At 33.9% G+C, this 22045-nt stretch overlaps 3 protein-coding genes across 4 annotated transcripts; 1 reads left to right on the top strand and 2 right to left on the bottom strand.

Moving 5' to 3' along the window:
- The first annotated feature begins 1466 nt into the window (after positions 1-1466).
- Positions 1467-6964, top strand: LOC107936342 (putative calcium-transporting ATPase 11, plasma membrane-type). The gene is made up of 7 exons (XM_041078424.1): positions 1467-2053; positions 3258-3312; positions 3403-5354; positions 5569-5727; positions 5817-5988; positions 6100-6398; positions 6492-6964. The coding sequence occupies exons 1-7, from the start codon at positions 1778-1780 to the stop codon at positions 6804-6806; spliced, it is 3228 nt and encodes a 1075-aa protein (XP_040934358.1). The 5' UTR covers positions 1467-1777; the 3' UTR covers positions 6807-6964.
- A 630-nt stretch (positions 6965-7594) lies between these two features.
- LOC107936339 (cytokinin dehydrogenase 6) lies at positions 7595-10017 on the bottom strand. Its single transcript, XM_016869043.2, has 5 exons — positions 9122-10017; positions 8909-9036; positions 8577-8837; positions 8236-8498; positions 7595-8152 (listed from the first exon to the last, which is right to left on the bottom strand). Exons 1-5 carry the CDS (start codon positions 9729-9731, stop codon positions 7831-7833), a joined length of 1584 nt encoding a protein of 527 aa, XP_016724532.1. The 5' UTR covers positions 9732-10017; the 3' UTR covers positions 7595-7830.
- Positions 10018-17175: 7158 nt separating this feature from the next.
- Positions 17176-19245, bottom strand: LOC107936332 (protein IQ-DOMAIN 14). 2 transcript variants are annotated; one of them, XM_041078423.1, is made up of 5 exons: positions 19193-19245; positions 18669-19017; positions 18236-18577; positions 17933-18154; positions 17176-17847 (listed from the first exon to the last, which is right to left on the bottom strand). In XM_041078423.1, exons 2-5 carry the CDS (start codon positions 18741-18743, stop codon positions 17332-17334), a joined length of 1155 nt encoding a protein of 384 aa, XP_040934357.1. In that variant the 5' UTR covers positions 18744-19017; positions 19193-19245; the 3' UTR covers positions 17176-17331. The 2 variants fall into 2 exon arrangements, with proteins under 2 accessions (XP_040934357.1, XP_016724525.2); XM_016869036.2 differs by having other exon boundaries at positions 18669-19245.
- Positions 19246-22045: the final 2800 nt, after the last annotated feature.

Below are 22045 nucleotides of genomic sequence, written 5' to 3'. Positions count from 1 at the left end.
ATTGAGGATTATCCTCTTTCCCCTCTCTCTCTTGCTCCTAATTTCCTTTTCCATTAATATTTTAGTTGTGTTTATTCACATAATTTATATTTATCATGTATATAAAATTTTAAATTCATCTAATATTTCTATATCTTTTAGTGGCATCAATTGCAATTCATTTTGCAATTGGACACAGTTCAATCTGCTCATTTTATTTACATGTTTGGACTAGATTTTTTAACTATTTTTATACACTTTTAAGATATTTATTTATATTGTTTAAAGTGATTTAAGATGGTATGAAATTTAATTTATGGAGATTGCCTTTTTATGATATATTATGTTGAACAGTTTTAATTAGGAAGAAAGTTCATAGATTCATTTTGATCATACTAATTTAAATATTTAAGTCTACAAATACCTGTATATTAAAGACTTGATTATCAATTTATTCAAGAGATTTAGAGAGCATAAATTTAGTTCTTCTTAAGAATTTATTTTAGTTTGGAGAAGGATTTCAATAGGTGTATAAGAATAAGGTTGCAATTTGGTGAGTGAATTCAACTTTAATAACATCTTGAACTATTAATATATAATGGATTACTCTACCGTTTCAAACTGTGCAACCAATTTGTTTGTCCATCTCTAATTTTTGTTCTTTAAATTGTTTTTTTAATTGAAACTTAATATATAGTTGACAAGCAATTTAACTCTAACAATTCCTATCAAAACTATTAGAGTTAGACACTTGGTGCCCTAGGCAAAGATCCTATTGATGAATTGCTTGATAGTTCCAAACTATGTGTATTGAAAAACGTATATGAGAGACTTTCAAGGTAGAAACCACCTATGAAAGAAATTAATGGACTTTGAACCATCAAGCTTGAAATCACTTGGTCAACATAAAAGTTGATTGATGAGAAACTTTAAAAGGCTATTTTATCATGTTGGAAACTACTTACTAAATATATTAATGGAGTTTGAATATTAAACTTAAAATTATTAGGTCGGCAAATATATACAAGATAGCCAGTTACAACTCAAACGCCTTAAATGCTATTTTTAGTGATATATATCCTCATAAATTCAAGCACATCTTCAAGCGTATTTTTACCCATGAAGTTTGAATCATTCTTGAAACAACACATAAAGGCATTAATACAAGTTCGAAATTTTGAAAATGTTAGATAAAGAAACAAATTTTTATTTTTATGTTAATTTACGTGACATTTGTAATATCCAAAAATTTGATTTCTAAGAAAGAGCAAGTATTTTAAAAGGTAAATTAAGTATTTGGATAGAAATTATGAATAATAAAATTTAGTAAAGATTAAATTGTAAAATTTTAAAAGTCAGAAGGAATAAATTGCTGTACACTACCCAGAACAAGTATCGGAATGAAAGGTTGGTTGAAAATTAGGAGGCCAAGGTTGAATGGAACCTAAATCCAAAGTTTCAGCCCAAACCTTTACGTTATCAAAGAATATCGACCCAGTCAAGTTTGATGGGCTGCTGTGCTTTTCTTTTTAACATATTTCTTTTATTCTTATTAATTACCAGTAAATCTTATTATGGTTGTCCAGCAATGGTAGTTTCCATATATAACACTATTAGCTTTCGCTTTGCTTTAGCTTGGCATACGCTAGTCTAGTCTTATCGTCTGTATAAATCTGTTGTAGTGGTTCCCGCCAATCTCGGCGGACGATAGAGGTTTGAAGTTGAACCTTTCTTCGTAAAAAATCCAACATATTCCAATAAACCTTCCATCCATTCATCCATTCTTCCCCCTTCCTGCATGCATTGCAATTTACAACTATTTGCAATATTTCAGATTTTCATAATACATATATATAACCCTAATACCATCCATCGCTGCTCTTTCCCTCTACATACATATATGGAGGACTACTTGAGAAAGAACTTTGCTGTTGAACCCAAAAGGCCATCCGAAGAAGCTCTAAGGAGATGGAGGTCTGCTGTCGCTCTCGTCAAGAACCGCAGTCGTAGGTTTCGTATGGTTGCTGATCTTGCTAAGCGTGCTGAAGCTGATCGCAGGCGTAAAATTATCCAGGTTTTTAATTTTTTTTTTAATTATATAACAATTTGCAGTGGTAACTGTCCTAATTCTTTCTTCACGTACGTAAGTACTATGTCATGTCCTCATAATATCAGAAAGGGAACGCTTGAATTGTAGGTATCTTTCTCGAGTAGGTTGAATTTTGAAATAAATTATAATTTGAACCTCACTCCGCCGAAATGGTCTACAATTTACGTTAAGCTTTGAATTTTATGTATCATCCTTATAATCTTATTTGTTCAGTGGTTGAATTTCGAAAACGTAAGGTCAAGAATATATCGAGTCCATTTTTTACGGCAACAGCTTTTGACTTTATCTTTGCTTTCAACTCGAATCTGATTTCCCATTCCCAGTTTAATGGAAACTTTCGACCTATATCTATCTAGATTGGCTTCGGACATGATTTATCATCTCTTTGATTTGAGCCCGTCTCTTATTTTAGACCAAAACGAGCTCCTTCCATACAAGGATCCGAGTCCTGTCCTGTCATGTCATGTCTGGTTCTGGTTGGTTGAATTAATAGCCCAAAGTCAAAGCCAGCTTAAGGTTGCATGGGATTGTGTTTTAAAACAACCAATACTTGTCGAAATATACATATAGAATTCTTGTCCTTTTTTCCAGCAACATGTTACTGTTAAATGATGAAATCATATTACCAGGCCAAAATTACTCAAAGGAATAGATGATTAATCTTTAATTTCTTGTAAATGTCTTAACCAGTTATGAAACACTAAGCTCCAAACTTTAGTCGAGTATGCTCTGATGGAGGGAGCAGCAACCAAACATCTTCAGTGTTCTTAACGCACTTTGATATTTAATTTTCATGCAGCAGTAATATAAAGGTCATTTCTATATTCAGGACGTGACCTACCTAATTGCATAACTTTCCTCTTTTATGAAAAGATTTGCTTGTTGGATCAACAAAGAGTCATCGCATTTGCACTCTTGTTAAACAGTACCTTCAAGCTAGATTAATGACTTATGTTAGTCTTGAATGATATAATGAGGTGGGATATTGGAACTCAAATTGAATCGGTATTAGCAATGGAAGATCACAACTATGTTCTTGTTAGATATGTCACAATCTCAATTCTTCAATACATGAGAATCTGACTGACTGGCTGTCTTAGTTGTACATTTGGTTTTCCAAAGTATCCCTGAACTTATTATACTGGGATTGGATCATGTTCTTTGCCAGGAAAAAATTAGGGTAGCTCTTTATGTGCAAAAAGCGGCATTGAATTTCATTGATGGTATGATCTCTAATATATATGATCCATCGTTATCCAGCCAAATCAAATATTCCTCTTCAATCATCTAACTTTATCTGGTACCTAGAACAGCTGGCAAGCAAGCTGAGCGCAAGCTTCCAGAAGATGTTAGGGAAGCTGGTTTTCACATTGGAGCTGATGAGCTAGCATCCATTGTTCGGTCCCATGACATGAGTAGCTTTGAAGAAAATGGAGGAGTAGAAGGCTTAGCCAAAAAAGTCTCTGTTTCTCTGACCAACGGCGTTGTTCCAACTGATATCTCATTCAGGAAAAATATATATGGCAACAACAAATTTGATGAAAAACCTGCTAGATCCTTTTGGACGTTTGTGTGGGAAGCGCTGCATGACTTGACTTTGATTATTCTCATAGTATGTGCTGTTGTTTCTATAGGTGTTGGAGTTGCTACTGAAGGGTGGCCTGGTGGCCTGTATGATGGGCTAGGAATAGTACTTTGCATTTTCCTGGTTGTATTTGTTACTGCCATTAGTGATTACAAGCAGTCCTTGCAATTCAAAGACTTGGATAAAGAAAAGAAAAATATACTTGTTCAGGTCACCAGAGAAGGGTGCAGGCAGAAGATTTCTATCTATGATCTGGTGGTTGGGGATATAGTTCATCTATCAATTGGAGATCAAGTTCCAGCAGACGGTGTTCTTATATCTGGTTACAGCTTATCGATCGATGAATCAAGCTTGTCTGGGGAGAGTGAGCCTGTAAAAGTAACTCAGGAGAGACCTTTTCTTCTCTCAGGGACAAAAGTTCAGGATGGCTCTGGGAAAATGTTAGTGACAACAGTTGGTATGAGGACTGAATGGGGAAGACTGATGGTTACTTTAAGCGAAGGTGGAGTAGATGAAACACCTCTACAGGTGAAGCTAAACGGAGTTGCTACAGTTATTGGAAAGATTGGTTTGGTATTTGCTGTTTTGACATTTTTGGTTCTCGCCATAAGGTTTATGGTGACAAAGGCGCAGCTCGGGGAGATTGAAAAGTGGGTTATGAGCGACGTTCTGTCTCTCTTGAATTTCTTTGCCGTTGCAGTGACCATAATTGTAGTTGCAGTTCCGGAAGGATTACCACTGGCTGTAACATTAAGTCTTGCATTTGCAATGAAAAAGTTAATGAGTGATAAAGCTCTTGTGAGACATCTCTCAGCATGTGAGACAATGGGATCAGCCACTTGTATTTGTACTGATAAGACAGGGACACTCACTACTAATCATATGGTTGTTGACAAAATTTGGACTTGTGGGCGAACCATAAGTATTGCGGGAGATAACAAGAGGGAGGATGTTTTGCGGTCCTCAATTGCTGGAGAAGTATTGGACCTACTTTTGCAGTCCATATTTCAAAATACAGGAGCTGAAGTAGTCAAGGGAAAAGATGGCAAGAACAACATTTTGGGATCTCCAACAGAGACAGCAATATTAGAGTTTGGTTTGCTGTTGGGAGGTGAATTCAAAAAGCATAGGAAGGAATCTACAATTCTGAAAGTTGAGCCTTTCAATTCAGAGAAGAAAAGGATGTCCGTCCTTGTCTCCCTTTCTAATGGTGGTGAGAATAGAGCATTTTGCAAAGGTGCATCAGAAATCATTTTAGAATCTTGCAACAAGGTAATCAATGTTGATGGGAAGGCTGAACATCTATCCAAAGAGCAGAAGAAGTTCATCACTGATGTAATTAATGGCTTTGCATGTGAGGCTCTAAGAACTCTATGCTTGGCTTTCAAGGATGTAAAAGACACTTCAGATGTAGATAGCGATAGCATCCCTCAAGAAAACTATACGTTGATAGCTGTGATTGGAATTAAGGATCCTGTGCGTCCTGGGGTAAGGCAAGCAGTGGAAACTTGTTTATCTGCTGGAATTAAAGTGCGGATAGTTACTGGAGACAACATTAATACTGCTAAAGCTATAGCAAGAGAGTGTGGAATTTTGACAGAAAACGGTTTGGCAATTGAAGGGCCAGAATTTCGTGACATGAGCCCACGGCAGATGGAGGAGACCATACCTAAACTGCAGGTCTTGTTATTGCTTTAAGCACATGGAAATCTTTTTTCTTTAATATATATTATGTTATTGTTATGAAAAACTTTATCTGTTTTTCTAAGGAATCAAATACTGCTTTACTATAAAAAAAAATGACTTCTAGGAACATGTTTGGAGCTGGAAAAAGAAAACAGAAACTACAACTTTAGTAGCATGTTTATGAATAACATGCTTGACATGTGTGCAGGTTCTGGCCCGATCATTGCCCTTGGACAAGCACAAACTTGTAACCTACTTGAGGATGGAGTTTAAAGAAGTGGTGGCTGTGACTGGTGATGGGACAAACGATGCACCAGCTTTGCATGAGGCTGACATTGGACTTGCTATGGGAATAGCTGGTACAGAGGTTTGTTATCATCTCAACCAGCAGTTGAGACAATTAAGCAGTTTTACTTGTTTTGTAAACCAAGCATGTTTCTTCAATATCACCTTCAGGTTGCAAAAGAAAATGCCGATGTTATCATAATGGATGACAACTTCGCGACTATACAGAATGTAGCCAGATGGGGCCGTGCAGTTTATATCAATATCCAAAAGTTTGTACAGTTCCAGCTAACAGTTAACATTGTGGCTCTCATGCTCAATTTTGTTTCTGCTTGCATCTCAGGTACTGAGACAGTAAAACATCACCAGCAAAATTGTTTCCTAGTTTGAGCTTAAACCTGTCTTAAGACAAGACACTACAAATGACTGATAATATTTGAGAAGTAATTTTCAGGTTCTGCTCCTCTGACGGCTGTTCAGCTACTTTGGGTAAACATGATCATGGACACTCTCGGTGCATTGGCATTGGCCACAGAACCTCCTCATGAAGGCCTAATGAAAAGACCCCCTATTGGAAGGGATGTAGCCTTCATCACCAGGGTCATGTGGAGGAATATAATTGGTCAGACCATTTATCAATTGATTGTACTTGCAATTCTCAAATTTGATGGGAAACGGCTTTTGAAGATTTCTGGTTCAAATGCTACTGCTATTCTAAATACACTCATCTTCAATTCATTTGTGTTTTGCCAGGTGCTGCCTCTTAATCGTTATATTCTTTTCATCACTTTCTAATGTACGAAATTATTCAGTTTACAATGTAGTTTGTTTCTACTATTACTTCAGGTGTTCAATGAAATCAATAGCAGGGATATGGAGAAGATAAATGTTTTCCGAGGCTTCTTCGATAGCTGGCTATTCATTATGGTGATGGTCTGTACAGTGGGTTTCCAAAGCATAATAGTGGAACTTTTGGGTACAGTTGCAGATACCGTGCCACTGAGCTGGGAGTTATGGCTGATCAGCATTTTACTTGGAGCAGGAAGCCTCATTGTTGCTGTTATCCTCAAATGCATACCCGTTGAGAACTGCAAAGAAGCTTCCACGACCAAGCACCATGATGGCTACGAACCGCTCCCGACTGGCCCAGATATGGCTTGAATGATCCACTTCCACGTTACAGTTGAAACGATGGTAGTAATAGGTCGGCCTAGAAAAGGCTTTTATCGAAGTAGCTAGGAACTATTCTGATGAATTTCATTTATTTTTTGGATAAGTAATCAAATATATTTACCCATAGAAGCAAACTTTTGCTACAACCAAACTTTGTGTAGATCACTGTCACATAACTACCATTGCTATGATGTCTCTGATATATAGATGCCAGAATCTCCTGAACAGCCAAAAATTATCCTTTTTAACCCACTTTATCGGCACATCTTTTCCTTTTGGCTGATGTGAAATGAATGAAGTTCGATGGGAGCCATTAGAATCATAATGCATGGTTGACTGTTATTATATAAAGAAAGCCATAATAATCAAGTTTTCCTAGTAGTGAAGACCATACAGGTCAAATGAATAGATTTCAAGATAGATCCTTTTTAGTTTAGAATACTCTATGAGAAAGTGTTAAGTAGGAAAACATATATTTGTCTTTAGACAGAACATGCTCAAAATGCTATGGAGCTTGGCATAGAAGATAAAAGGACAAGAAAGAATGCAACAGACCATAGCAACTCAGAGGGAAGAAAGGCTGTAGGCTTATGCTGGTTTAGCTCTAATGTCAATTGCTTTCTGCCATAATTAATACTCAATAATTTAAGTAACAACTTTTCACTGTCTTTATGCCATTCATCAAAGTTTAGATAGTGCCATTTGCAACAAGTTAGATGCAGCAGCAACTGGTAACCAATGTTTCTCTGCTAAGTTTAGCAATTGGACTTTGTAGAGAAAAGAATTAGCCTTTATCTGGCAAGTTCAGTATTTACATCCCCTTGTTAAGGCACTGGTATACAATTGTAGTCAATAATTAAAATATGATAGGTTTAACCTTTTTGGCAGAAAAAAAAGAGTTGTACTAGTCTTGAGCTTCCTCAGTATGAATTTGCAGCACATTGGCCTGCATGCTGCAAAAGCTCTTTTTTTCCCCTTGTTTTTCCTTTTAGATATAATAAGATGATGTTTATCATGAGTAAGCTATTAGCTTTTGAAATATTCTTTGGCCCGGAGCTAGTATAGCCGAGGGGTCATAAGTGGATTTTCTCCTAGTGAAAGCTTCCCAATGTGGGCCAAAATGGGATTTCCATTCTCCTTGTGTAGAAAAGTGGGGCAGGTATTGCTTTACACCAAGGCCAGCTATCTCACAGAAGTCTAAAATCCTTTTGTTTCGAATTAATATCTGCTCTAACCCATCATTTCCTGTTGAAGAAGGTACCGCAGACGAAAGGAATGCCACTAAATAGAAAACATCTTCTTCTGGTATCACAACAGATGTTCTATTGTCCCATCTGCAATCAACATTTAACAATCCATCATCAAATGAAATCATGAAAATGCATTTAATCATTATTATTTGCTTGAAATTATTTACTTCGATTTGTTAACAGGGTAGATGAGAATGGGGCCACTGCTTGTATCTGTAAGGATATTGCCAAAAACCTCTTGAGCAAAACTATGGATTTTACTTTTTGGGATGAATAGATTAAGCCATGGATGTGGAACTTCCCACAAGCCTCTCGACCGGAGTTTGATCTCAGAAATGTGAACCCTGTCTAAAAACTCCATGTATGGAACTTCTGATATAAACAGTGTGGATGGAATATGGTTTAACTGAGATAATGATGTCTTTATTTCCTGCAATACATCAATGCCCTTTTTATCAGTTCAATTGTTTCCATTTGATGATCCATTAATAATCTAAGAGTGACTCACCTGATTTACTAGCACCATATCTTCATGGTTAAAGTACTTTGCTAATTCAAGACAAAAGAGCGTCCTTCCATCAGACTTGAATTGGCTAGCTTGTAGAGGATCTTGTGGATTGAATGATGATCTCCAGTTATTCAATAAACCAGTCCTGTTTATTATCACAAATCCTTCAACATAATCAAATGTGCTTTTTCCTGATATTAACTTCTCTTGGTCCCTAGTAAATGTAGCAAAATCTGTATACACCATCCTAATCCATTTGACCTGTTCAACAATCAGAATTATTAGTCAACTAATATGAAATAGTCTTCTAACTATATAATTTCCATTCTTACCATTTCGGGTGCTGGTTCAAGTGATATTCTCGCCCTTGTTATGATGCCAAACTGACCCAATCCTCCAAGGACGCTGTGAAACAGATCACTGTTCTGTTTCTCAGAGCAATTCACCACTTCTCCTTTCCCTATGTTCAAGTAGAGACAATCTTCAGTCAGTAAATATACTGTATGTGTGCATGTATGTATGTATCTCATAGATGCTGAATTAACCTGTTACAACTTCCAGTTGGTAAACATTACTGATCTGCGGTCCATGCCGAAATGCTTGTCCACTGATCCCAGCATTGGACAAAGTACCACCAACTGTCAAATGTAGGTAATCTGTCCAAGATTTTGGCGCTAACCCATGTTTCAGGCTTTCACGCAGTATATTTATCCACAACTCACCACCTGATACATCCACATAAGGGAAGTTCCCAGTGTGAACCTGCATTTTATGGCCTTGGAGTGATTCCATGTTGATCACAACACCTCGGTGAGCTTGTGCTTGTCCCTGGAGTGAGTGACCATGCCCTCTAGCTGCTATTTTGAGTTCTGAACCACCACCAATCTGCCAAACATGATTCACTGTGGTAGCAATGTCGGAAACTGACTTCGGGTATAAAACAGCTAAAGGGATGTAACTGTATCTATTACCAAAATCTTTAGCTGCATGCTCGACTTGTTCAAAATCGAAATGTCCATCAATGGAAAGTGTTTTTAGTGAAGAAGGAATACTTGGAAAACAGAGGTTGATTTTAATGGTTATGCAGCTGAAGAACAAGATCATGAAGCTTCTTAAGACAAGCATGTTGTTTTGTCCGGGAAAGCTAACAAGCATGTTCTCCTATTGGTTAGAAGAGGCAAGGAAGAGAAGAAGTGAGGGAGTGTTAGAGAGTTTTAGGATTGTCTTTCACTTCTTTTTTGGGGTCTTGTGTTTATAAGACCAGCCAGGGTCACCATAAAGAAAAGATTTCCACAAATCTTTGCACTTTCTTCAACAGTTTGAAACCACAATCTCACCTCTCTTTTTTTTTTTCACCAAAAAGACAAAATGAGTTGCAAAATTTTCAGATTTTAACTCTATGTTTAAGGATATTCTTGTTCCCCCCCCCCTTTTAGAATAAGATGCAATGGCTCTCTGCTTTGAAGCTGAATGCGTATTATGTCATGTCATGTCATGCCATGCCATGCCATGGCCTCTGATGCATACTCTCCTTGTATCCGTCAGTGTCGGAATGTAGACATCACGTATCTATTCTGGGATATGGATGAGAGGGACTGCCGGGGTAGGGTGGGGTAGCAAAGGGGTCCCTGGGACACGTGATATTCGAATGCTTTTTATGTGCTTTATGGTTGAAGGTGTATGATTGGTGAGGTTGGGACCCTTTTGGACTGTCATGGTGATGGAGAGGTAAAGAGTTATGCAATGCAAAGACATGTATTCTATCTATGCCTTAATTGTCCAGCAACTGGACAAGTTTAAATGATTCTCTGGGATTAGATTTCATTACAGTGGTCAGTACCGCAATTATTGCTTCTCCCCTTTGCTGTATGTAAACTATGTTACGTGTATTATATTCTCAATCCCAATGATTATTAAGACTCAAATTTGGTACCGAAATTGAAATTCTGAATTTTGATTTCATAGTTGAGAACAGAAAATACAATTGCCTGAATGCAACAGAAGAGAAACACAAGTCAGAAGACAAGACAGTTTGGGAGTTTGAACTCATTACAATATTGATGAAATATCAAACAGCTAGCTATCTATAGTCTCTAGATTGTAGGGAGAAGATATTAAAAAGCTAGCTGAAATAATTATGGACTCCCTTTCTCACCCTTCCTAATCCCCTTAGGTTCTCTTTCTCCTTCTCTCTCTCTCTCTCTCCAAGTATACATATATAATGCATGGAACATTCTATATACCATCCATCACATTCCTAACTAATTTGTCTCTTCCATTTAGACTCATCAGTCATCTGCATATACTCATTATAGACTAGTTTCATCAGGGTATATTGAATTACAAGTGAAGTGATAAAAGATTTGTGTTTAAGTTAATATTTAAACCTAAATAGCTAACTACCTACTTGAACTGATAAAAAACTTGTTTTTTATATTGGTTAAATTCTGCTATTAGTCCTTATACTTTAGTCCCTGTACTTTAATTTCGTCATTTTAGTCCTTGTACTTTTCAAAGTTTAAAATTTCAGTTCTCACCAATTGATAATTGTTAAATTATGGACCAAAATTCATACTGAAGAATATAGACCAAATCTACAATTATATGCATAGTACTGGACTGGTAATTAAATTTAACCTAACGAAATTAAATGCCACTGTTTGAGCCAGAACTAAAGTTTTAAAATTTGAAAAATATCAAAATTAAAATTGACCAACTCGAAAAGTATGAAAACTAATAGTATAATTTAATCTTTTATTTCCTCTTCTGAAATCAAGTTCAGGGGGAAGTTTATGATTTCTTGAGTTCTTGAAAGATTGAATAATTAAACAATTATTTTTTCTTCTAGTTTTAATTAGTGTATATCCTAATCTAAGTTATTTGGTATTTAAAACACCTATCCAATTTGAGATATTCTACGAGGAAAATCTTCTATATTGTGTGGATCATACTTTCTATTACTAGAAGTTGCCTAAGTTAAAAAAATAAAAAAAATAAAAAAAAACTTAGAAATCTCCATCACAAAAGCAAAGAGGAAAAAAAAGTGAAAAGGACCTAATTGAATAGGCCAAGGAAGAAAGGAAAAAGAAGACCTAGACAACAAAAGTAACATGATTAACAAGGATTAAAAGCCAGAAATTTGCTCTTTTCTGGCACATCAGAACCTAATTAAAAGTATATACCCATGAATTCAACAACTGTCCGAAGAAATACAAGTTTAGGAGTACTCTAGGTGTCTGTATTCATTAATAATATATTATGAAATCCACTCACTTATCCTCTACCTTTGTTACGTATAATGTAAACTATAAACATGCAACAAATATACATTTGTCTTATCTCTAATACATATGCATATATTTTCTAGAATCACATGGTAAAAATACCATGGAGATCCTTGTACTAGAAGTGAGATTACATTTTTGTCCCTTTTACTCAAAAAATGGACAAATTAGTCTTTGTACATTAAATTAAATAGCAAACTGGTCATTCTGTTAAAATTTTTACGGTTAAAACATGGTCTTTGTATGTCAGTATGATGCACATGTAGCATGCGACATATCATTGTTTAGTTATTCTATTAGCTACATTAGTTTTTAACAAGACAAATAGATAAAACTTTTAATAGAAAGAACCAATATGCTCTTTGAATTAACTTATAAAGACTAATTTATCTATTTTTTTAAATAAATGGGACAAAATGCAATCTAACTCCTAACGTAGAGTCCTCCATAATACTTTTACCACTTATCATCTACCTTTATTACGAGTGTGAACTATGTACATGCAACAAATACCTCTGTATAATCTCATATATATATATCTAATCTTGAATTACAGTACAAATATTTACGTTTTGTAGAAAGAGAAATATGGGCAAACTAGAATTTAGACGTATGTTGGAAGCCTCCCAAGCGTAGGTACGTGGGGCATATATTGTCCGTAAGATGCTACATTTGTGGAATACAAAGCCTCATAATTAAAGCCTCAAATGAACTTTAATTAAAGCCTTAATATCGATCATGGGACTGCAGAGGTGGCTCCCATCTATCAGTCAAAAACCCTTTACAAGATTACAGCCACGTCAGTGTCCGCTCCACCATTCCATTGGCTAACCCCAGATTGAGGGGTGGCGAATGATGTTTGGACAAGTAGGGGGTGGCGGTGCCATTAGGGCGGATACAACAGCTGAGATTGCCACGTAGTAATTTGTGGTCGTCATCCTCAAATACTCATATATGACTTTAGGGAGTAAAGAATGTAGTTAAATGAGAGAGTTGGTAGGGCAGAAATTCCATTTAGGATGCTCAAAACCTTATGTGAGATAATTAATGAATAATTATGCTTATCATGTTTCCCCATCCCACTTTTTATTCCACTTTAATCAATGTCTCCTTGTCTCTACCTAACTAATTCCCAATCTCATCCCTTATGGCTGAGACTGAGAGGTTCATATTTAAAGCTTTTATACATATCTTTTTCCTACATTCATGCTTGTCGTGATTACTTACAGCCACCTATACCTATACTTACTCGATTTTGTTAATGTAATTCTCAAATTTATTATTACGATCCATCATTAATTAGATAATTAATGTTAAGTGCCTCATCTGTAGGCTGGACCAGGACAAAAATCTGTTTCATTATTGTTTAGTTTTATCGTCAAACAAAAAAACGCATCTCATTGAGTGACCATTGGAGGGGCTATTGAAGAGCATGAAGGACATATAATCAGGTAAAGTTTTCACAGGATTTTCCCTGTTCCACAATTATGTCTATATATATTTTGTCTGCATATACGTAACCAGTTGTCTCATTACTCTTACTATTGTATATGCATGTTTATGTTGTTTTCCATATATAAACATGCAGTTGCATGGGACAAATCTGCAGTGCCAGAATTCTCGCATATGCAGGACTAGATTTTGTGTTTGATTTGGTTTACCCCATCAATTAATGAACAAACCAAAAAAGATTGATCTGTAAAACACTTGGTTTTGAAGCCAAAAAAAAAAGAGATCATATTATACAACTTTTACTATTAATTTGATGAGCAATTTCTCTCTATGTTAGGGAAAAGTGAGGAGGCCATGAACTGTCCAGCAATTCAATAAACATATACAGCTAGCTAGCTGATTAGCCTATGATCATGATCTACATAGTTTTTGCAGCAAAACCTTTTTTTCTTTTCATCAATAGGCAATGATTTAAATGATGAAATTTGTGGTTGGGTTTTAAGTATTTTATATTTAGCTCTTTTCTTTTGTTCTTTTTCTTTTTGTTCTGTTGATTGTTAATATATTGCAATATTGATCTATGTAAAGCCCCCACATCAATTCCTTTGTCCTTCCAATTACAGCCGTGTTCACATTGATGGAGATTCTACCTTCTAAGTTGTTCTCAAATTAAATTAGTTGCTATTATCCAATACCTTTTGAAGCCTTGGAAAGCAATAGGAGTTAAGCTCACTGTCATAGTCTCGATGCGTTTTAAGGTCTATTTGCAACCTCGATTCTATTCCAATCCATCACATAAAGCTGCTGCTGCTTCATTAAGGGTTATTTAATGTTAATCGATGTATACAACTGTAATTACAACCATGTAATTAGTTTTCGAATAACAACACAAGCTGTTTAATCAACTTTATTTTTGTGTAATGTTTTAACTCAGTTTGACCCAAACAGGAAGGGGGAACAAAACAATAATTAGAGACATACTTCGGGATTATGCATTTTTGTCGCTTTGGTTAACATGTCACATGCAGCTGCAAAGATTTATATACATGCCAAATTACTTTCAAAATTGGTCATATTTAACTTTTAATTAATTGAGAATTAGGTGATGGGAATGTTTGGTTTGCTGTCTTCCTCCTACCAATGTTATTCTTATATCACTTCAAAATATGCAAAGTTAGCATTTTCTAAAATTCAAGGTTACTGTAATCTAAAATTTACTTTAAAATATGATTCGTGTGTATATCTATCATGTAATGGAGTTGATACATAATTCAGTATAACAACTTTTCGGATCATCAAATCACTTGTTAATTTGTTCTTAATCATCCAAGGCATGCGCCATGGGTCTAGCTACCTACTACAGTGGTTTTTCAGCTAGATATCAACTGAATATACCCACCCAACACACAAACATAACAAAGGCTGAGCTAGTGACCATGCATAGGCTTGGCTCTGGCAGACACTTTGAACATCATTTCACTCTATACATGATTAAAAAACATATCTTCCATGTACCCCCCAAAAAAACATATCCTCCTAAATTAATGTATGTTTCAAACCACCTTGTATGTCATTTTCTAGGACCCAAAAGAGCAGTGTCTTTTTTATTATTTGAGAAGGACTCCCACAAGTTTGAATTTGGACATTGTGGTTTGAAGGTAGGACTAGGACTAGAAAGGAGGGATGAGAATTTTGGTTGGCAAAGGTAATGGTTAAATTACTTAGGAGGTCCCTATATTATAGGGATTCGATTAAATTAGTCTATTTATTAGTAAAAATATCAATTTTTAACCGTAGATGTTAACTCTATTCCAGTTTGATTTTATTTAATTATTTCTAATAATACAGGGATTAAATTGATTCATTTAATAATAGAAAAACTAATTTGATTCGATACATAAATACAATACATCTAAGATACAATCACCCAAAGGAAATCTATGAGCTCCAACCACATCCAATGACGAATGACAATTAATCCATATGCTATGGCTATGGCTATGGCATGGTGGTCGACATTTTCTTATTAATGAAAGCAACTAGTGAAGTTTGAAAATTATTGATTTTTGAAATACATACACAATATGTACCCTATTATATTCCAATTACATGCGTTTTGTAGCTTTCTTAACCAACAAATAAATAGTAAAATCCAATCTTTGACTAACTTCACGCTCCCTATCATTTAACACACTACATATATAAAAAAGGAAGTGGAGAAACAACTATATCTTCTACAATCAAGTAAGTCCAAGATTTTCTTTTTCCATCTCTTTTGCCACTGCCATTGCCTAAAAACCTCCTTCAATTTCTAAACTTCCATAATTTTAAAATTTAAAAAGTAAAGGATCAAATTGTTAGAAATAGAAGTAAAAATGACTACATTCTAAATGTTTGAAAAGTGAATGAATTTAGAGAATATTTTAACCTTTCTTTTTTCCTATTTGTTTGTTTGTAAGTAAAAGTATCAAAGGCTCTTGAACTACGAGTTTGATTACATTTTGTTCCCTTTATTCAAAAAATAAGAAACTAGTTTATGTACGCTATATCAAAGAGTAAATTGATCATTTTATTAAAAAAATTATCAAATTCTCCAATATAAGATACATGTGGCATGTCTAGTTATTTTGTCATCTATGCTAGTTTTTAATAGTAAAAATGGATAAAAATTTTAACAGAAAATATCAATTTGCTTTTTAATATAACGTATAAGTATTCATTTACTCTCCCTACAAAAAAAAAGTATTCATTTACTTATTTTTTTAATAAAAAGAGTAAAATGTAATATAATTATTAATAGAAGGAACTCCCAAATATTTCACCTTTACTTGTGTTTCTTGGAAACCAAACTTGCGTCGTTTGCAACTGCAAACACCTATTAGCTTCATCAGAGGCCAATTATTTTAGGCATTAGTCAAACCATTTATATTAAAATCAAAGTGTAGCCCATACTCTGTGTATTTTTACTTTTATTGGTCCAATTATGCCATGGGTCCTTTTATATACTTCCATGGAATTAAGCCCGCTTCAAATTTTGTATCTCAATCAAAATTTATCAAAACTCATTAGAAGTTTTGGGTTATTATCTCAATAAATTTAATTTGAGTAAATTACATTAACTCAACTATTAGTTTATTCATCTAATTATAAAAAATTACAAAATGCTTATCTAACCATTCAATTTTATGTTTGTTGTCACTAGTCATCAAATAATAGAAAGATGATGTTATAGTTTTTAAAATTAGCATAATAACAACTTCAACCCTTTATATTTATATTTTGCGTTAATTTAGTCTTAATTCTAAAAATTTTAACCTTAACATTTACACATTGTGTAGTTTAATTTTGCTTTTCTTTGTGACCTTTTCATCAACTAAAAAAACAAATTTATTAGTTAAATTTGATAGGAAATATACTAAAATTGAAAACACCCAAAAATCTAAGATAATAATTTTTTTTTCTAATTCTTTTAAAATTAACTCCTCAATGTCACAAAGAAAAATAAAATTACAAAAAGACCAAATTACACAATATGTAAAATGTTAGGGTTAATTTTTTTAGAATCAATACTAAATTGATACAATATGTAAATATTAAAGGTTAAAATTTCTATCATGTCAATTTTAAAAATTGCCAAGTTATATTTCTGTTAGTAGCTTAAGGGCTGTGGACCAAAAAAAAAACAAATAAAATAATTGGGTTACCAGTTTATAGCTTTTCATATTTAGATGACAAAAAAAAATTAATAATGTGGTCACTAGTATTTTACCCATTTAATTTTCTAATCATTGCTCAAGTGATGTTATCTTTGGATAGTCTCATAACATTTCTGTTTTTATTGTGGCTTTCTTAATAGTATGTCATACACAAAACTTGATTCATTCAATTGTTTAAGCACAAAACAGCATCAGCAATCTCACACAAACACAATAACAAAGACTTGCTTCCAAGGGACCTAAAACATCACAATGGTCGAGTCATTTGAAGGTGCTTTTTTGCACCCAATTAGGCAATGAACATTAAGAGTTAAAGCTAAGATCCTTCAAGGTTTTCTTTGACTTTACACCCTTTAGTGTTGGGGATCTCTGCTCATAAGCGTTAGGCTTGCTTGTAACTGAAGATAGGAGACACGACTTGTTCTTATATGGTGAATAGCTTTCGGATTGAGTATCACAAGTTCCTGGCCTTAGCTTTGGTGAACTCATTGACCTTACCTTTGCTTTAGTAGATTGTGTTGCTGCCATGTAAGTTGGAACTACAGGAGATGTAATAAAAGAACTATCTTCTCCTAAAGAACTCTGCTTTCCATGAAATGATCGTCGTCCTTGAACCCGTACCGGAGAATCTACCCCTTCTGCATCACAATGATACTGTCTCGAAAAAGTCTTGAGCCTCGTAGGCTTGCGGTTCGAAGTCCAAACCGAGTCTATGTCTTCGACTTCAACATCTTTACTTTTAGTATCCACCCATTGGTCTAACCAGTACTTCAATCCTCCATTACAATTGTCCCATCTTGTTTGACTGTTGGTATCCACCTATAATGTTTTGAAACCAGAAGGATTGATTATTACAAGAGATGACTGTTTGACTGTTGTTAATAGTGACAATGGACAGACATACCTTAAGAATCTTATCTTTCAAAGTTATCAACTCTTTGTTCTCATCATGTTGTTGCCAAGTGCCTTCTACAATTTGGAATCTCCTTGCACAAACTTGAGACTGAATGTTTACAATCGATTGCAAGCATTTTAAAGCAGTCAATGCTTGTCGTCTCACAACTCGGCCTCGAATAATTGCTTGAAGCTTCACTATCCCTTTCAATGCTCTCAAAGCTTTCCTTGCCTACAATTTTCTCCACGCCATAACTTCAAAATTCTTGTTCCCAAGAATGTGTTCAGTAATGATGAAAGAAAGAGAACTTACAAGGTAACCCCGAAAAGAAGCCTGGATTTTTATAGCAGCAAGTTGTTGGAACTTGTTGCCAAGCTCACTAGATGAAGAACAGTCAGGTTTAACATCATTGGTTTGTTCTTCTTTAGCTTTAGGGGCGTCATTGCCTGTGAGGCGAACAACCTCGGCTGCAACCTGAGCAGCTGCAACAGCTGCTTCAGCAGCAGCCACTGCGGCAATTGCCACTGTTAAGGCATGTTTCTTCTGGTCCTCCTCTGTTTCATATTTTATGCTGTCTCTTGGTGGTGATGGAGCTTTAATGGATGCTAACCTTTTGGTCCTAAACCTTCCAAACATCCATTTCCTTCTGTTATCCTACCGACAGATATATATAACATATTAACATCCATGACAGCCATTCATCCATACAAGAACAGCAAAAGGAAAGGGGGGGGTGAGGAGTTACCTTTTGTGCATTTATAAGTGTCTCAAAGAGAAAGAACCTCTTCACTAGATTGAACCAGCTCTTCTTCTTCGCCATTAAAGAACTCTCACTTCTTCAGGTACTACTATTCTGAATTTTTACATTTCTGCATCCTAACATCATCTTATATAATATAGTATAGTGGTAAATTCCATATGGATTGTGTATAAAAGGTGCACTGAATACTTAAATATTTTGGGAGAATCAAACAGGAATCACCGCTTCAAAAAAGCTTTAGTCTTTGGAACTTGGATAGCTTAGATTGAGAGAGAATTGGCGAGGAATTCCATTACATAAACGAAGAAAGCTATAGTTTTTTTTCCTTGAAAATCTGAAACCACAAACACCCAAAAGTAGATTAAATTCAATGGTTGATGGTAATGATTCATAATTTTCCATCTTTTTCATGATGAGTTTCATATGTTCAAAGTTGTGGGCCTTCCAAAAAATATAAAATAAAATAAAGGGCTGAGCTTCACTGTAGTTCATGGAGGGAACCAACCAACCTCTTCAATGAATTATGTGAAGTTTTAGCATTGTCCAACTCTTTACTTTCTCTAAATTGTGTACAAATAAAGTCCTAACAGACATTTCTACATGTCCGAGGGGGAATGAAATTACTTAACTATCCTTGAGTAAGATCTTTTGGGAGGGACATTGCAATGTAATCTATTAGTGCTTTAATAATATTGTGAATTTAATTTTTATAGTTTAATTTGCTCATTTTTTATTTTTATATTTTTTAAAATTTTAAAATTTTCTTATTACCAGTTAAATTTAGTAAATTAAATGCGGTATAAAGACTTTAAATGATTCAATTAAACTAAATTTACAGTCTTACACATAATTGAGGATTAGTAATTGAATTTAATTAAAAAAAATTAACTACTATTATTGGAGTCAAGATTAAAATTTTAAAATTTAAAAATATATTAATTAAAATTTATCAAAGTAAAATACAAAAACTAAATTTACATTTCACAAAGTATAGCAGAATTTAACCTGAGTTATGGTAGTATATAAAAGGAATGGGATGAAGAGGGGAACTAGGGTGTGTAATTGTGGGTCTGCAGTTTACACGATAGGATTTAAAGGAAGTTGAGACCTAAGGCTAGTAGGGGGACCAATCCACTATTCACTTACCAAATTTTCGAGGCATTTAAGTTTCGGTATCTGTTATATTTCTCTTTTTAGTACATCAAAGGCAATTTGCGATTGGGCCTTCAACTGATTTCATAAAAATAAAAGAGTTATCGGCTTTGAAATTATTGCACTATTTAGGGCATAGACTAAATCGTACCTCAAATACCAAATCATTTATATCAAAGTGTTTGGCTTGAATTACGTTATGAAACTTTATATCACAATCTGAGTAAAAGTATAATGAATATTTTATATTAAGAGTTAAATTATATTTAAAATAAATAAATTAATTTTTATACATTAGATTAAAAAGTAAACTGATTCCTACATATATGTGTGAAGTACACGTGGCATTGTATGATTATTTTGTCAGTTATATTAATTTTTAACAGTACAAATAAATAAAATTTTTGACAAAAAGACTGATTTTTATTTTAATTTAACGAACATAAATTAATTTACTCATTTTTCTTATAGAAAGGCCAAACTAGAGACCTTCATATATTTTTTATCCAATATAACTTATTATACCTCAGGTATTTTTGAATTAAGATTTTATTATTGTAAAAAAATATAAAGAAGTGAAATAGCAACATGTGAGTATCTAAAAAAATACAATATCAGTTTGTGTCTTGCACTTAACAAGGATAGAGTTAAGCTGAGTTTCTCATCTCCTTTCCCTTTCCATTGGCCCTCATCGCATCATGGTGAACTTATCATTCTTTATTAGAAAAATGTGTACCATTTTTTAAAACACAACCGGTACACTAAGATACTATATATATTAGTATATACGCACATACCAACAAATACATACATACAACCATTATTGAGGTTGAGGGAGGTGGGGGATCGCAGAGAGAGAATTTGCTATTGATTGTTTTCAATGAGCAATGTTCTCTCTCACTCTCATTCTCATATTCTAACTTTTATAATAAAAAAATAAACCCATTTAATTCTGAACTTAATAATTTTTTAATCTTATTTTTGAAATCTTTTATCTAAATAAGTCTCTAGTTGTTCTCTAAAGTTAAATTTTAATAAAGGGGATAAAATAACATTTTGAGATTATGTTATCCTATTATTTATAATTTTTTTTATAAAATTTAAAAAATGCTAAAATTCATTTATAATTAATATTTTTCATATTATATATATTTAAAATTTTTAGATGATAATGCTCTCATAATGTTACGTCGTCACTCTTAAACGAAATTTAAGTTTAGTGACTAAATTTAAAAAAATCAAATTTATTATTATAAATAAAAGAATTACCAAAAAAAGAAGAAGAAGAATTTCTCTTTGTGTTTTTAGAAAAGCAAACCCCTTGGCCCTCACTCTCTTTATTCTTACTTGCTAGAAACCATCATTTTATTTCTTAAGTTACAATTAATCCATATGATAAAAAAGGGATGTATTTATGTGTAAGGTGTTTAAAATGTAAAGCATGAGCTGAGTTTTGTCAATTATAACCAAATTTGTCCGCAATCCCAATATGGGAAATACTACAAAGTTAAAATTGCCTATAATTATGATGAATTTATAATGAATAATAACCATAGTTTATTCTAAATTATTTTCCTAGCTCACACTTAATCAGTTAGTCACCAATAATAACATGGTGAGTAGCTGTCTAGAAAATGTTAATAATAAAATGTTAATAATATAAATGCATAGTGAATGAGGACCGTCCCTATTATATTCACCAGGCATTTCAACGTATTGATTCACATACTACACTATTTATTTCTTTTACATTATTATACATTATGGGAATATATTCATATGGTATATAAAAAAAATTTTTATTCTTTACTTTTTCGAAGTTCTAATCTAAGTAAATTTAATGAGTGAACAATATTTGACTATAGGCTAAATATGAAGTTCCACATGCTACACTAATCTTTTGTACTATATAATTAGAGGGTTATTACATACGCATACATGGTAGAAACATTTTATGAGTGAATAATCTTTAATCGTCAGATTAAATATGAGAGTACCACACGTTACACTGTTTAATTACCTAAATTATTTTTTGTAACATAAAATCAGCAAGCAGCAGATGTAAGGTGAGGCTTTACTACACACATGCTTCACCCAAAATATTTATGCATTTTACCCGACCATCACCATTCACCTCACTCATGCAAATATCTCTTTTCTCTTTTTGTAAAACAAATAAAGTTGAAAACTACATTGGTATTTGCCACCGG

The sequence above is a fragment of the Gossypium hirsutum genome, chromosome A10, assembly GCF_007990345.1.
Source record: "Gossypium hirsutum isolate 1008001.06 chromosome A10, Gossypium_hirsutum_v2.1, whole genome shotgun sequence".
Lineage (NCBI taxonomy): Eukaryota > Viridiplantae > Streptophyta > Magnoliopsida > Malvales > Malvaceae > Gossypium > Gossypium hirsutum.
This window is presented reverse-complemented; position numbering and strand designations above follow the sequence as displayed.